This window comes from Leptinotarsa decemlineata, unplaced genomic scaffold, assembly GCF_025532065.1.
Source record: "Leptinotarsa decemlineata unplaced genomic scaffold, Ldec_3_MD MMD2_tig00026374_RagTag_RagTag, whole genome shotgun sequence".
NCBI classification, from domain to species: domain Eukaryota; kingdom Metazoa; phylum Arthropoda; class Insecta; order Coleoptera; family Chrysomelidae; genus Leptinotarsa; species Leptinotarsa decemlineata.
In genome coordinates, this window is record NW_027412710.1 from 2,494,721 (window position 1) to 2,510,967 (window position 16,247).

General features: G+C 34.3%; 2 protein-coding genes across 4 annotated transcripts; one reads left to right on the forward strand and one right to left on the reverse strand.

The window, feature by feature from the left end:
* The first annotated feature begins 2,805 nt into the window (after window positions 1-2,805).
* LOC141486816 (uncharacterized) lies at window positions 2,806-6,904 on the forward strand. Its single transcript, XM_074185384.1, has 2 exons — window positions 2,806-5,136; window positions 6,419-6,904. The coding sequence occupies exons 1-2, from the start codon at window positions 4,792-4,794 to the stop codon at window positions 6,551-6,553; spliced, it is 480 nt and encodes a 159-aa protein (XP_074041485.1). The 5' UTR covers window positions 2,806-4,791; the 3' UTR covers window positions 6,554-6,904.
* Window positions 6,905-12,803: 5,899 nt separating this feature from the next.
* LOC141486817 (transcription factor Adf-1-like) lies at window positions 12,804-16,244 on the reverse strand. 3 transcript variants are annotated; one of them, XM_074185386.1, is made up of 6 exons: window positions 13,982-16,244; window positions 13,841-13,919; window positions 13,616-13,780; window positions 13,390-13,537; window positions 13,124-13,325; window positions 12,804-13,076 (listed from the first exon to the last, which is right to left on the reverse strand). In XM_074185386.1, the coding sequence occupies exons 5-6, from the start codon at window positions 13,248-13,250 to the stop codon at window positions 12,853-12,855; spliced, it is 351 nt and encodes a 116-aa protein (XP_074041487.1). In that variant the 5' UTR covers window positions 13,251-13,325; window positions 13,390-13,537; window positions 13,616-13,780; window positions 13,841-13,919; window positions 13,982-16,244; the 3' UTR covers window positions 12,804-12,852. The 3 variants fall into 3 exon arrangements, with proteins under 3 accessions (XP_074041487.1, XP_074041489.1, XP_074041486.1); XM_074185385.1 differs by having other exon boundaries at window positions 12,812-13,325; XM_074185388.1 differs by lacking the exons at window positions 13,616-13,780; window positions 13,841-13,919; window positions 13,982-16,244 and having other exon boundaries at window positions 13,390-13,605.
* Window positions 16,245-16,247: the final 3 nt, after the last annotated feature.

Genomic DNA, 16,247 nt, shown 5'->3' on the forward strand with positions numbered 1-16,247 from the left:
TCGGTATTATTCTTCTTGGTTTTTTTCGTCCTCGGTTCTTCTGAAAATAATCGAAAGCCCTATTTTTATATAGCCGAAGTATTATATCAGATGAGATCAAAAATAAAAAAAAATTATAGAATGATTACCAGAAGTAGTTTCTGTGCAATCACCTTCGCTCGGCAAATTTACTGGTGGATTCGAGTGTTCTTCAGTATAATCATTACTAAGCCAATTCATTTTCTGCTATGAGATGGTTTTCCTCTTCGAAAATCTGGCCTTCACTATCTGAGCCACTTTCTGGGTCAAAATTCAAATCTTCACCATCGTCTTCTTCCTCAGACTGCGCCCAGTACTCTTCAAGATCCGCGTCGGTTAGCAGTTTTGTATTTTTCCAGCTCATTTTATGAAAAGAATACGTATAATTGAAGAAAACTTGCACTTTTGGGATCACCGTCGACGCTCGAGTGAATATACTGTGATTATAGAAGTACATGCAGTCGATATAGCCTCGCGTAGACAAACATGATTCAACAAGTTCAATCTGTCTCGCTTTCGTGCGACTCCCGCTTCCAAATGCTATTTCACAGCTTTCGAAATTATGCGTCTCCCGCATATATGCCAGTCAGCGATATGCGCTTATTTGCGGCTCCCGTCACGAAAGGGTTAACCATGAAAAATCACTGTTTTGTTAAATTTACGAATTTTATTATCAACAAAATCTTATAGTGTCATTTGTCGTATGTTACAATGCTGCCATTCAGAGAGCCAAAATATTTGAAATTGAATTGAAATTCTGATTGGTGCCATTGTATGTCGCATGTCACCAGTCTCAGTTCATAGAATTAAAATTATGCTGTATAAATTGACCAGTCTCAAAAATTCTCAAGACAACGACAGAGACTAAAACAGAGACAGAGACAAGGACTATGATGTACAAATCAGTCCTAAAAGTGTCATGCGATGTTCATAATCCACCTATTCATCATCTGGTTTTTGGGGACCCACATTGGGGTAAGTTTATCGTGGTGTGGACGTATCAAAAGTTAACGTGAACCAATATCTCCCATGCTTGGAATACTATTCAGAATTGGAAATTTATTATCTCTTGAATGTTTGTAATGTATTTATTGTTTCTGTTTAGTTCATAAACTGCATTCTATATGATATTTTGGGGAGTAGACGCATATAAAAAGGTAAAAACAGTTGATGAAGAATGAAAATAAACGCCTTTTTCTGATTCCAGTTATTATATGTTCTCTCTCCATTCGATTTAGGATGTTTTTCTAATGAGAACTCTGACAGATGAAAATTTCACTTTCAGAAACACTATGATATTAGAGATACCTGAATTTTAAATATCTGACTTTCACCTACCCAAATAATGTTAAAAGTGTGTAACCTGAATTTGATAATAAATCAATTTACATTAACACGAGGAAAGAAAAGAAAGTGTACAGATTCATTTAGATAAACATTTGATGAAGGAATTTACCTGGGTTTATGTATCAGTTAATTTACAGTTTACTACATGCATTGGTGCAGTTTTCTCAGCAATAACATAATTACTTTTGTATGAGAAACGTGAATTAGAACTGGTAATGAATCTAACGTTCCCATGAAAAAGTCAATAGCGCTCAACGTTTTTTCCTATTTAATTTTTCTTCAATTTATTCAACCCTCATACTTTAGATGAATAGTTGTCGATGTGATTGGCTTTCCATCAGAATAAGTACAGATAATAAAAAACACCTGAAATTGTGGGTGTTCATACTAATAGTTTTTTCGATTCATTCCATTCATTTGAAACTATTTGGGTATTTTCATTTCACCAATGAATCGTAGAACACTGATTGAAAAATATATTGTTGTCATTTTCCATTTCTCTCAACGAATGCCCACTTTTTCTGATTGTCTCACGTTGTCATAAAAACAGGAAAAAAAGCAAGAGAAAATATATCGATCTCATTGAGAACCCTAACAACTTGAATATTCACAGATGAAAATTTCACTTTCAGAAACACTGTGATATTGGAGGTACTTGAATTTTATGTATCTTAGTTTTACTTATCCAATTAATGTTGAAAGTGTGTACCCAAATTTGATAATGAATCAATACATAGGGGAAAGTTTATCGTCGTGTGGACGTATAAAAATTTCACGTGCTTAGAAATTCTCCCATGCTTAGAAATTCCCAGGCTTCAAATTCTTATTCATGAAGATTTTTTCACAGTCTCTTGTCAAGTTGAAACAGTTTTGAACTCACGTCCCCTCATCACTGTAAGTTCAGATAACGATTTAACTGCTCCGACTCCAGAGCACTTCTTGACTATGGAACCTTCCACGTCTGTTCCGGACGAAAATTTGAAATATATATCCATGAGGCTTACCCGCTGACAGCTTCTCCAGAGGGATTTCCTTCATATTGTCCCTTTCTCCTTCTGTTCGTGGCTCATGTGTTTTAGAGAATTTTTTACCATTTGACATTGGAGTGGATACTGGATTTGCCTCATTCATATTAACTCGTTTGAGAATCTGCTCAATAATTCTGCTGACCAAGCCAAATTTTCTTGGATTGTCGATCACGAGTTAATTGAAGTCCCGAAAATAATTTCGCCTCACCAAGGTCGGTCATCTCAAATTATCTTGTGAGTTGTAACTTGACCTGATTTTTAAATTTTTTATTGTTCGAAAAAATAAGCAGATCATCCACCCACACTACCACTATTATCATAAATTTTATTGTTATTGTGAAATAAACACAAGAGTCAAATTGTGACTGAGTCAACCCAAAGTTCTGCAAAACTGCATCCAATTTTTTTGCTCGAGTCCATAAATGCTCTTTCGGAGTCGACATACTTTTGAAGTTCCATCGCTGAAACCAGGTGGTTGGGACCTGTAGATTTCTTCTTCTAATTTTCTTGAAGGAATGAGGATTCTGCATCCATCTGATCCATATTGTGCTCTGCAGCCAGAGACATTAGATATCTGATAGAGCTATACCTGACAACTGGCGAGAATGTTTCTTCGTAATTAACTCTCCTCTATTAATTACATAATCTATACGTTCATCGAAAATGAATTTAGAGTCAAAAATAACTCCTGGATCTTCAAACGAATTAGCTCTTGAAAGCAAGGTATTATTTATGTGATATGAAAATGTGTGGATATTTTTGTTACGAGTGAGTGTAATGCAACTACATTAGGAAAAATTGAGATACAAATCTTTTTGTCTACAAAACTCGATAAAATTATTTATATCACTCTGAATTCTCAAGCAATCTGACAAGGACTTCATTTGAAGATAAATTTTCGAATCATCAGCATACATTAAAAACTTGACATTCTCAAATCATTGTTTATTGTTATTAATATAGATAATAAAAAATAAGGGCCCTAGATGTGACCCTTCTCGGACTTTGAAACTTTTACGATGTCACAACTCAAAGTAAAACTCTTTTGAACTTGGTTTTTACTTTAAGTTCACCACAAAATTTAACTGGCAATTTGTCACTATTGCCTATAAAGAGGAAATGGCATTGAGGCAACAAGAGTGATACAGTTCTGATGATCGATAAAGAAATATTTACAGATATTTTTCATAGTCTGAACTCAAAAATACCGATTTTTGAGTTGTGTCGTTATGCCGAGTTATGTGAGTTATTGTGAGTTATGCCGAGTCAATGATACCGTACACATGAGTATATTTGTGTATATTGGATTTGTTCAATTTTTGTGTTGAGGCTAATTTAGAGATATATTAAAAATAATAGCCTATCTAAATATTATCTTAGTATCTAATAAAAATTAATTGAATTGTTAGGTCTGCAATTCTCTCCATACTGTCATTCAATTTCAAATATTGTATTTTTCATTTTCCCAAAACCATAAAAACTCTATGGAACATATTCAAATAATATCTAATTCAATCAAAAAAACGTTTGAACCATTCAATAGCTGAAGGATACATTGAAATTTCCCTCTCATAATATCTTGGAACATTTCAAAAGGTATTTTTTGTTCAATACAAGCACAATTTCATCGAAAGGGACTGCTGAACTAATGTTAAGCCAAAGAAAGTCACAAAACCTTTTGATGCCAGTAATTTTCAGGACAAACATTTGAATGAAATGCTGTTATTTATGAAACCGCACATGATTTCGGTGTTCTCTGAAATGTGTTTATTTTAATGACTATATCAAACACATGTCAGCAGTAAAGAAATTCACTGCAATAAACCAAAAAACATTCATTTTTGTCGAAACACCTGAACTGGCAATCGCTTCATGTTCATACTCTCCACTGTTTGTTGGACTCTATCATCACTGTCATCTCCAAGTCTGAAACAACTACATTCTTCTCAGTCCATTCTCTCCACTGTTTCTTCGTTGATGTCTTGCAAAACCTGACCTGTGGGAGGTATTCCGTTAATCGAGGAATTAAGTGAGTCCTCCGTCATAGTGCACTGCACTATATTCAAGGTATAAAGCGGCGTTTACATTAGATTAGTAAATGGGTTAGTTACTGGTTCCAGTAACTTGCAAGCCAGCTACTAATCTAATGTAAACTCCGCAGACTAGTACGGGTACTAGTACTTGTACCAGTGGATTGGCGAGGATAGTGAATAGCTTCCCAGGCTATTTACTAGTCTGCTAACCTTCCCCACTCTAAAAAATTTACTGGTCGCGCTACTACTCGCCGAATGTAAACACACGGATGCCAGTGGAAGTGGTAGGACAGTTGGTTTTAGGTTATGTTTACGTTTGCTTGTGTGTACACTGAGCACGTGAAACGGTAAACTAAAATTTTAAAATGAAGTGGTCAGAAGCAGAAACAATTAAATTTGTTGAACTTTATAGAGATCATGAGTGCCTGTGGAATGTTTGTAAACCTATATATCGAAATAACCAATTACGATTAGCAGCGCTAGAGCAAATCGTTGCAGAAATGAATATTGATGGCTTTTCGGTAGCTGAAGCTAGGATAAAAATTAAGAACTTGCGAAACACGTATAATCAAGAGTTACAGAAAATTGAGAAGTCCATAAAATCTGGAATGGGTGGAGATGATGTTTACACACCGTCCATGAAATGGTTTAAAATTATGGATGCCTTTGTTAGAAAAACTAAGGAAAAACGATCGACACAAAGTAATATGGTAAGGATATATTATAATTTCATTTATTAACTCCATGTTTGTTCAATATAAATAGCAGGGGCGTGCGGTAAGTTTAAAAATAAGGGAAGAAATTTTTAAAAGTAATGTAGAAGTGGAAATTATTCTTAAGTATAAGATGATAATGATGTTATAAATATGTAGTATAGGAGGGGTATAGGTGTGCAGTGAATGGAATTAAAGAAAAAATACTCTGCAATATTTATTTCAACTTAATTAATAAATTCTACTTTCTTGCCATGGTACAGCACCTTCATTATTGAAGTACCTTTTCATGTGGTCTCTAAATTCTCTGGCAAGTCTAGATGATTTATAACCTGTAGTAGGTTTTGTAATTGATCTTATTTGTTGAACTTCAGACCTCCAGTTTCCTGGAATAATCTCACCTGTATCTATAATTTCTTCATCAACAGATCTAGGGGGACAATAGGTGTTCGAGGCAGTTTTCCTTAACCAGTTATGAAGAGCACAACAAGCCTTAACAATTTTATCTACAGTTGACAAATTGCATGATATTTTATTCTCAAAAATCCTAAATCTGCTAACCAAAATACCGAAAGCATTTTCAACAATACGTCTTGCTCTACTTAGGCGATAGTTAAAAATCTTTTCTTCTTTGGTCAGAGGTAAGCTGTTGTAAGGTTTAGTTAAATATACCTTTAGAGGAAATGCATTGTCAGCGACGAGACAATGTCCTTTTGGAAGTATACCCTTTTCTAATGCTGTATATATAGAACAGTTCTGGAAAACACCTCCATCTGATACGATTCCATTACAGCCAACATCGATATACGTAAAGCAATAGTTGTAGTCTGCAATGGCCATAAGTACAATGCTGTTATGACCTTTGTAATTAAAATACTCGGTTTCACAATGGGGGGGAGCTTGAATTAATATATGTTTGTCGTCGATGAACAATTAGGAAAATTCCATCTACTTTGAAAACCACGAGCAATTTCTTCCCACTCTTCTCTAAGCTGTGGCACCTAGAAACAAATGTTAAAACCATTAACCTAGTTTATGATTAATGGAGTACTCTCCTGCATTTCTTTAATACGGTTTAATCATTATTACATTGTTGTAGTCCAATCTCAAAGTGGAGTGGAAAAAACAACTAAGCAATATCTGATAAAACTTGAAGAGTCTCTTAACCAATTTATTTTTGTAACTAAGTTTAAATAAAATTTGTTTTAAACTAAATAGATGGAGACAACTTAAAGTTTTATTGGATATTCCCTAATAAATCATTAGTATTTTATTCTAGGAACTAGATCAGCAAAGTCAGGAGGACAATTCTAATGAGACTCAACTACATTATAATGAGGAAACCGCTGAAAGGCCACAGAACACAGAGACAGATAGTAATTCCCAAATAACCAAAAACGAGGTTACTCTGTGAAATACCCCTCAGAGCAGCAAACAACCCATTCCACGATCTTCCTCAGCTGAAAAAAATGGCGTCTGCAAGATTTGTCTGCAGCAGTATCGGAACTTCTGCCAACTGACTGAGTCTGTAACACCTGACACTGAGGAAGACGAATTTGACACGTTTGCAAGATATCTGGCACTTAGCCTGAAAAAAATGCCAATTCATTTGGCACTTCAATGCGAAACAGAATTGCAGGCAACATTAAACCGGTATCGCATTATGGCAGTAACTCCGATAGATGCAATGACTCCTTCTACAAGAAGTTTTTCGTCCAGTCCTTATGCGGTTGAAGGTTCTAATTATACATGCTCTGATGCTGATGATACGAATTCTTCTTTTCCCCAAACCCCTTCTCCCTATTTATCTTACAATGTGCCATCTTCCAATGAACGTGGCAAGAACCATCAATATTCTTTAAGTACCGTTGTTGCAGAGGCCATAAGAGATATTTAAAGTATTTTATTTTTATAGCAACTGTTTAACCACTAGTATGTATTTTTGAACTTTCGTAAGAACTTAAGAACTTTTGTAAGTGTTGATGATTTAGTTTTGTATTCCATACTATGCAACTATTCTGTATTCCATACTATGTTACTTTAAATAGTATATTTTGGCAATAAAAACAAAAAACAAGTTGAAACCAATTTATACTTACCTTTGCAAAATCTTTTATTGCTTCAAAAATTGCATCACAAACTTCTGGTATGAATTTTGATATTGTAGGTTTCGGAACACGAAACAAATGTTGGATGGTTCTATAACTATTTCCCGTAGGTAAAAAATGAAGAGTTATTTCTAGTTTTGTCCGAGCAGGTATGGCATCTCTCATTCGAGTATCAGAACGTTGAATTACTGGTGATACCATAGTTAGCAAAGTTTCTAATTGCTTAGGAGTTAACCGAATACACAATCTATATTCCTCAGGATCCTCTGTTGACAGTTCTTTTAAAAGTAATGCAGATGCTCCTCTAGTATTTCTTCTCATTATCCATTGTCTTGTCCACATTCTTTTTCTGGTACCTTCTTCCACTTCATCATTATATAGGTCATTGATTTCTTCAATTAGACACAGGGACACATTTAAAATACATTTTCTGATTCGAATGTATTGTGAACGCGAACTTCTACGACGAAGAGACATGTTTATCGCTATGTTTACTAGCTACTAGTGATACTAGTATCGAAATTAATGTAGACACCTACTAACCTTGGACTTGAGATAGCTCACTAGCAGGCCAGTTACTTGTACTAGTGACTGGTACAAGTAGCTATACCAATGTAAACGCCGCTTAAGTCATAATGATAAAATGATCAGTAGCGAAGAAGAAGTCGTAGTAACAACAATCATTGACGAGAAAATAAGGACACATTTCCCAGGGAAAGATTCAGAGAGTTGTATCACAGTGCCAAATACTAATGTAATCATGTTTTTTGACCCAGTCACTACGGATGAAGTAAAAACAGTTATAGCCTCATAACCATGATGAATTATCCACAAGAATAATCAAAGAATGCGTGGATATATTATCTGAAGTTAAGGTCAAGTGGGGAAAGTGCATCCAACGACCCTGAAAAATTAATTTCTAAAGTTTAGGGTGCGCCATCTATGGATTTTAATTGAAACGTTCATACCTCATCGTTAGGAATCGATAAAACGCGAAAACAGTGCGTGTCACTTCGGCAAAACCTGTTGGAACGCCAACGTGAATTTTAATATCCTTGTGTCAATTGGATTATTTCGTTCTGATAATTGATTTCTATGTTGTCGTTGGGTAAGTGTGAAAGTGTTTATATGTAATAGTGTTCGCTTTTGGTATAATTCAATGGAGGCATGTTGGTTTTTTAGAGGTTAAGCTAAGAACAGAAATTCGCTTAGGTGTGCACTTCCCCTGGCAAAATTTGATATTGGGGAAAGTGCGCATTTGTCGTAAGGGGGAAGTGCACATGGAGTGTGCTCTTACCCCATTACATTTTCTTTATTTTATTTTGTAGTTTTTTTACAAAATGCCACGAGTTTACGTGAGAACTTCACAGCGAGGACAATCGTACACCCAAGAAACCTTGAGACGTGCCGTGGAAGAAATTCGTAATGGTGTAATAAGACCAAAACGAGCTGCAGCGTTATACAGAATTCCATTATCAACCATTCGAGATCACCTAAAAGGAAGACGTGGAACGAAAAGCTCATCATTTGGTAGACCGCCTGCACTTCCAGAAGAACATGAACGAAAATTATCAAAATTGTTTAAAACAAATGGAGGCGTGGGGATTTGGCTTGAGCCGGTTGGAGTTGCTTGATATTGTAAAACAATATGTTGACAAAAATAATCTAAAAACACCATTTAAATTCAACAAGCCTGGAGAAGACTGGTTTATTAACTTTAAAAAGCAGCATTCACTGTCGATAAAAAAACCTCAGAGTATCGAATATGCACGGAAAAATATGACAGATCCTTTTATTATATATCCCTACTTCAACTTGCTTAAACAAACGCTTCAAGTTCTCGAGTTAATGAATCAGCCAGATAAAATCTGGAATCTGGACGAGTCAAGTTTATGCCTTGATTCCAGCAAAACTAAAGTAGTGGGTGGAATTGGAAAGACTGCTTCAAGAACTGTGAGCAGTCCTGGAAGGGAAAATACAACTATATTGGCAGCTGTAAATGCTGCAGGAAAAAAAGCACCGCCATTGATTTAATGGATGAAAAAAACATTGTGGTAGGTTTATTTTTTGATTTGAGTAGAGCCTTCGATACCTTGAATATTAAATTCGTATCAGATAAGCTATTTAAGATTGGTGTTCGAGGAAACATAAATCAACTTATAATGTATTTCCTAACAAATATATATTTCCAGGTAAAACGGAATCATATAAGGTTCGATAAATTCCTTGTAACAAATGGGACACCACCAGGCAGTGTACTCGATCCACTAATTTTTCTGTTTTATGCGAATGATCTACCTGATAATATAAGTAATGGTGCGATATACCATTACGCAGACGACACTTCCATTATTCTTTCAAGTAAAACAACGGAAGAAACGCATAACCTTGTGAACTCGGTCCTACATGAATTTGATGACTGGTGTTACAGGACTATACTTATTGTTAAACTGAGAAAAACTGTCTGCAAGGAATTTGCAAATCCATCTCGAAGCATACATGATTTCAATTTAATTTTCCGGAATGAATCCTTGTTATTGAAATCTCAACAAAATTTTTAGGAACGATAATGGACTCACATTTTACTTCTCAAGAACATATAGAAATCACATCCAAGAAACTGAATCGATCATAGTATCTCATTAAATCCTTCAAGAATAAATTAGATACTAAAGCACTGATATCAGTTTATTTCGCCAAGTTTCAGTCCATTATTTACAACAACATTGCTGTCTAGGGTTTAGCAACTGAGGTGGACAGAATTTTCATAAAACAGAACGCATTACTGAGGCTAATTTTCAATCTATACTACAGAACGTGATGTAAAGAGATTTTTCGTCAAAACAATATGAAGACATTGCCACCCCAAGTTTTTAAAAAACAGTTGAAAGTGATTCTATCAGAAAAAGGTTTCTATAAAATAGATGAATTTATACTTGAAGTTGGTAATGTCAGATCACTGTCATTGTGACGTATATATCGTAACATGTTTTCTTTTATCTATTCCTATTTTTCACTTATATTTTAATATGTATGTATGTGTTTGTTTTACAATGTATGTCACGTTAATTTTTTATTCAAATGACACCTTATAATATTACACATTTATATTATACCTCAGAAATATAATCTACATAATGTAGCCACAAAGGACTAATAAATCTATCTATCTATCTACAATGTCTGTCTAAATTTTACTTACCAAAACTTTTACAAACTGATCTCAATATTCTATTTTCCCCATGTCATACATCAGCTATTCGATCCTTAGTACATATGTAATTTAGAAGCAAAACTCCATCACTAATTAAGTCCAAAACCAAAGGTAACTTCACAATTTTCGAAATTATCGAGTAGTTTCATGGCAGTTTGATTATCCTCTCAGATTATAACTGGCAATGGTTAATTAACTTCCATACTCAAAAGCAAATTTTTAATATAAATTAATTCACACGATTATGCACAAACTGCCACGAATTCTGACTCTGTACTAGAAAGTGTTACAAAAGGCTGTTTTTTAGTACACCAGATATAAGATTATCATCAAGCGGGATTTATAAACTTGCCGTTCGCGCTGACCGTGGCGTGGGCAGTTCGTAGCAACGGAATTGACCATTAATAAACTTGCCGTTGGCAGTTATTGAAACTATCATAACCTCAACGTAATGTGTCATATGACAGTGAGAAGTTGTCAGCAAAGATTAGAGGTTCTTTGTTATCAGTGCGTGTTTTTATTTTATGATATCTAGGGTGTTCTGTAATCCCGAAAGGAGGAGCAGCATCTTAAAATTATATTCTTTAATAAAGATGGATTTGGATTTTGAAGCCGAGTATTCACTTGCTGTGTGTGGACTTATTTTGTGCTCATATGTAGCATATCTAGTAACAAATCGTCGGAGGCAAAGACGATTTAAAGTGAGACCCATCAATAGGGCAAGAAGGACCTCAGGAAATTTTAACTATTATAAAAAAATTAAATCTTGGGACCCAGAACAATTTTTTAAATATACCAGAACGACGGTTCCAGTCTCCGAAAAACTGTTGACTAAAGTGAGGGCAAAAATCGGTAAACAGTTTGGATCCGATGGTATTTCACCTGAACAAAGACTTGTTGTTACTTTACAGTAGGTTACATTTTTAATTATTGAAAAAATTTTAGAATTAGCCATTATTTTATTCCAGATATTTGTCACAATGTGCTAGTATGCAAATCCTCGCTTGGAATTATCACATAGGACTCACTACTGTTCATAAAATCATACACGAGACTTGCCAGTGTCTGTGTGATATTCTTAGTCCAGAATATTTGAAAACTCCAGAGTCTGAAAAAGATTGGTTGGACATTTCCAAAGGGTTTCATGAAAAATGGAATTTTCCTCATTGCTTAGGAAGTATTGATGGAAAACACATAAATATTCAAGCTCCAGCTAAAAGTGGCTCTTTGTTTTTCAATTATAAAAAAAAATTTAGTATTGTTTTATTAGCCTCATGTGATTACGAGTATAACTTTACCTTTGTTGACATTGGTGCTTATGGTTCGCAGAGTGATGGTGGCGTTTTTAAAAATAGCGTGTTTGGGCAGAGAATGGAATGTTCAAATTTAAACATACCTGCAGAAAAACAGTTACCAGGAACAAATGCTGTCGTACCGTTCTGTTTTGTTGTAGATGAAGCATTCCCATTAAAAAAATATATAATGAGACCTTATCCTGGGAAAAATTTAACAAATAGTCAAAGAATTTTCAATTATAGACTTTCCAGGGCCAGGCAAGTCATTGAAAATACTTTTGGCATATTAGTGGCTCGATGGAGGGTTTTAAAAACAACAATCAATGCCAAAGTGGAAAATATTGACAATATTGTTAAGGCAGTTGTTGTTCTGCATAACTACTGCCAAACAGAACTGTCAAAATCTGAAGACACTAATATATATATTGCCCACCAAGTTATGTTGATACAGATGGTGAGAAAAATGGGGGATGGAGGGTAGAACAAGAACATTTAACATCTGTTGGTCGATTAGGTTCAAATGTTTCCAAACGTTTCATCTATGCAATCAGGGACACATTTGCAGAATAGTTTATGTCAAATGAAGGTAGAGTGGCATGGATAGAAGAGACTAAAAACATATTTTCTTAAAAGTAAACTGAATATTTACACAATTTTAGTTACAAAAGCTATATATATTGCTGGTTAAGTTAAAGTTGTTACTCCTTTAAATTTAACATATTTTTCTAATCAAACTAACTGATAGGGATTTACCTAATTGTAGAGAGTCCATGGTTAGAAATAAGCTTAATTCAAATATTTAATAAATCATGTATTAGAATATTTTTTGTTCTGTATTCTAGATAAGTATAAAATGTTTCATGATATTAATTGATTTGGCAATAAAACAACTAATTTGAAATGTAATAACTTTTTGTAAAAGTTATTGTTGAAAAAAATCTTGAAGACAAGTATTTTACAGACGTTTTAAAATACTAGTTGTCTTAATAGCTATATATTTTAGGATAATTATTTGTTTTGTATTTTAGATACACGTACAAAACTTTATTTTATTTAAATAAGGTTGTGTGAATAAAATCTTGAAAAAGGTTTGATTTTATATTATTTCGTAAATAATAAAGGATAATATATTTCTCCTTTTTTCTTCTGCTTTGTCGGCTGGCATCATTTCCAACTCCTGATACAAATATTCAGCAAAGGTGCAGTTAACGTTTCTGGGAATGGCCTTTCTGTTTCCAAAAGCATTAGTAATTGTCTGAGCCATTCCCAGAATTTCATCCAGATTATCATCTTTTTTTAATTTTTTCTTTCGTCCTTGTGCTAGAAAATATTTTAATAAGAGATATATAGTTACTTATTTATATTACCAATGGGTGTAGTGGACGTCCTGTCACTATCCAGAGTTCTTTTTGAGCAACTAGGACCGGCCATTGGTGGTTCTTCCTCCTGGTTAGCCTCCGAAACCTCTGGAGATGTTAGACTCTCCATCGTCATTGTACTCCAGACAGAGGCTGACGATGAAGGTCTACTAGGAGGTTTACTTGAATTTTTTTTCAGGCAGTATATGTTCTATAAAGCATAAAACCAAAATTAGTGATAATATAGAAAGGTCAATTAAACAGTCAATACTAACTTTCTTTTCTTTGTGAATTTATTATAAAACAGCATTGCTTCGAAATGAGGCCAATTGCTAATAGGTGCACCAGCACCTGAGGGAAACTTGTTTTTCTCCTTCACAAAGCGGTCCCTCAGGTGCTTCCAAAGCTTCATGCACTCTTCAACTAAAACAGACAATATTCAAATTATTATCATATAAAGCATTAAAATAAACAATTTAGGTACTAATATATTTTTCTTACCACTACTGTTTGGAATTGTACTAATATGCTGCCAAGCCTGATGTTTTTTGTTTGTGTTCTTGTATGATTTGTTGGACAAATCATACAAGAACTCAAACTGTTGGATTGCTTCTATCAGAAGGCCTGGGTCGAATGTAGTACCTTCATGTTCTTGATCAGTTATTTCTTGATCATATAATAAATAAATTAGACAATACCTAGGAAAATACTGAGACAACTACTAACCTGACTGAACCAAAGGGTGGGTAGCCTCCAACTCCACTTCCGATTCCTCAACGAGGTAATCGCTGTCGCTCTGAGCCATCTGCAGAAGATTGAACAGAAATAAATAAGCTGAAAAACTGAAATATTTAACTAATTACCCACCTGCAAGAGTTGCAATTTTTAAGGAAAATAAAAATGTTTATATAAACTATTATCACTAACAAATATAACTAACAATAAACAAAGTTGACTAATATTTACAACTACTACTATTAAAAAACACTCGGCAAAAAGGCAATAACAATAACAAAAAAGAACCACAGACCAACGCTCAATGTCAATAAATGGCATTTGAAATATGACTTTGACAGCTAAAAATCGTATTGATTGGCTCTTAGACAAGGAAACGAACGTTGCTACGAGCAAAAGTTGAAGTTTAATTAAGTCGAACGCCAACCCAACGGCGAACGACAACGCCGACGGTAAATGTAAATGGTCTATACGGTTTCTGTAGTTTTATCTTGGACGCCAGCGCGAACGCCAACGCAAATGGCGAACGGCAAGTTTATAAATCCCGCTTTAAGCTCAAACCAGTAACTACTAATAGAATTACGATCAGAAACATTATTTTCCCAGTCGGCATCACTATACCCAAGCAAATTAAACTCATTAGAAGAGTTAAAATGTAATTTATAATTATTGGTGCATCTCAAATATTTCAATACTCTCAACAAGTGTTTAAAGTGCTCATCAGAAGCACAGTCCTGAAATTGACCATACAAGCTAATGCTAAAACATATATCAGGCCTTGTTCCAAGCATTATATACATGAGGCTTCCTGGAAGTTCTTTAAATGGCAAATTTGTTTTAGCATTAACATCAGAAACTCTCGTTGAATCTAACTTATTTTCCATAGGTGTTTTTGTATTTTTACAATTTTCAACTTTATATTTTCTAACTAAATTATCAATTGACAAACTTTGATCTATTGTAATGACTTTATTTTCATCGTCCTTAACAATTTTAATGCCTAGAAAATCAAGTTTATTAGATATACATTTTTTAAATTTTAGAAGTCTCAGACAATTTCTGTTTTGAATAGGAAAGGAAATTTGAATCATTGCATGCGATCAATATATCGTCATCAAACAAAAGTAGGTAACATTTCACATTTTGTTTTTGAAAAGTGTAAAGACAGTAATCTGACTTTGATCGCTTCAATTGCACATTTAACATGCACCCAAATACCCTCATATGTGACACACATGGTTGTTTGTTATAAAATAACTCGAATTGCGTTTTATTTTAAACTAAGCAAGATTGGGTTCTATTTGTAATATATGATGCTGTTAGCACAGCATTTCCCCAGACAATTTGTAACGGGATAATTATCTACTTAAAAATATATAGTTCAAAATATTGATAATGAAATCAACTTCATGAGAAAAAAAAATATATTATTTCTGACCGGGATATTATAAGCTTTTATCGTCATAGTTACGCTATCAATAAAGAGGGTCATAACTCCCTTGGGACATTATAGATTGTATAATTTCCTCTACCTTTCACAAGTAAAAATAAATAGAAATGAAAACTGAACCATATTTTATTTATTCACGTCATTACAAATAATAAATGTACAATTTTGAAATGTTCCCTGAAAATTACTTCCGCCACTGGAAACAATTTCTTCTTTTGTATGGCTGGAGCTTCTGTTCACTACAGTCGAGGTACCTGCCTCTTCTGATGACAAAATAGACAACATACGCGCCGTTTTATTTCTCAATTCGATGCTATCCTCCAAATACCCCTCCGCCACCGTGGAACTTTTCCAACCTCCGTGTCTTTTTAAGTTAGTCATAGTTGCTCCTGCATTGGCTAGAGCAGTAGCAGAAGTGCGACGAAGGCAATGTCCCGTATAGGAAGATGAGTTTGGCAATCCTAATTACATTGCGATTTTGCTGGGGATTTTCCCAAACATGTTTTTTCCGATTGGCTGAGATGTACATTTATTTTGTCGGAAGCTCAAAAAAAATCGTTCAATACCTTTAGGACGCAAAGACATATAAAGTCTTAATAAAGGCAAAGCGGAGAACTCTTTTTCATCCACAACTGTAAATTTCTTCGATACACCAGTTTTACTTTCCGGTACGTTCACTACGGAATCCCGGTCCTCTATATCCGATATCTTCATATTCAAAAGTTCCTGACTTCTGCATCCTCCAAAATAACCCATAATCAAAATAACAAAAAAAAGGAAATAAATACACACAAAAAGGAAAATAAGAAAAAAATTACCTTATGCAATAAATGAATATCATTAGGAGCGTCCTTTAGGAATCTGATAACATCTTTAGGAGATAAAACAGCAGACTTTTTCGGCTTATAACTCTTACTCTTCCGTTTCAAAAAAGCCTGTAGTTCATTG

Bases quoted from the DNA above. Each gene is read 5' to 3' on its own strand.
- LOC141486816 (XM_074185384.1), top strand. From the start codon at position 4,792: ATGAAGTGGTCAGAAGCAGAAACAATTAAATTTGTTGAACTTTATAGA. The intron at 5,137-6,418 runs GTAAGGATATAT...ATTTTATTCTAG, and splicing joins GATCGACACAAAGTAATATG to GAACTAGATCAGCAAAGTCA.
- LOC141486817 (XM_074185385.1), bottom strand. From the start codon at position 13,919: ATGGCTCAGAGCGACAGCGATTACCTCGTTGAGGAATCGGAAGTGGAG. The intron at 13,781-13,840 runs GTTAGTAGTTGT...TATATGATCAAG, and splicing joins CCACCCTTTGGTTCAGTCAG to AAATAACTGATCAAGAACAT. The intron at 13,538-13,615 runs GTAAGAAAAATA...TGTCTGTTTTAG, and splicing joins TACAATTCCAAACAGTAGTG to TTGAAGAGTGCATGAAGCTT.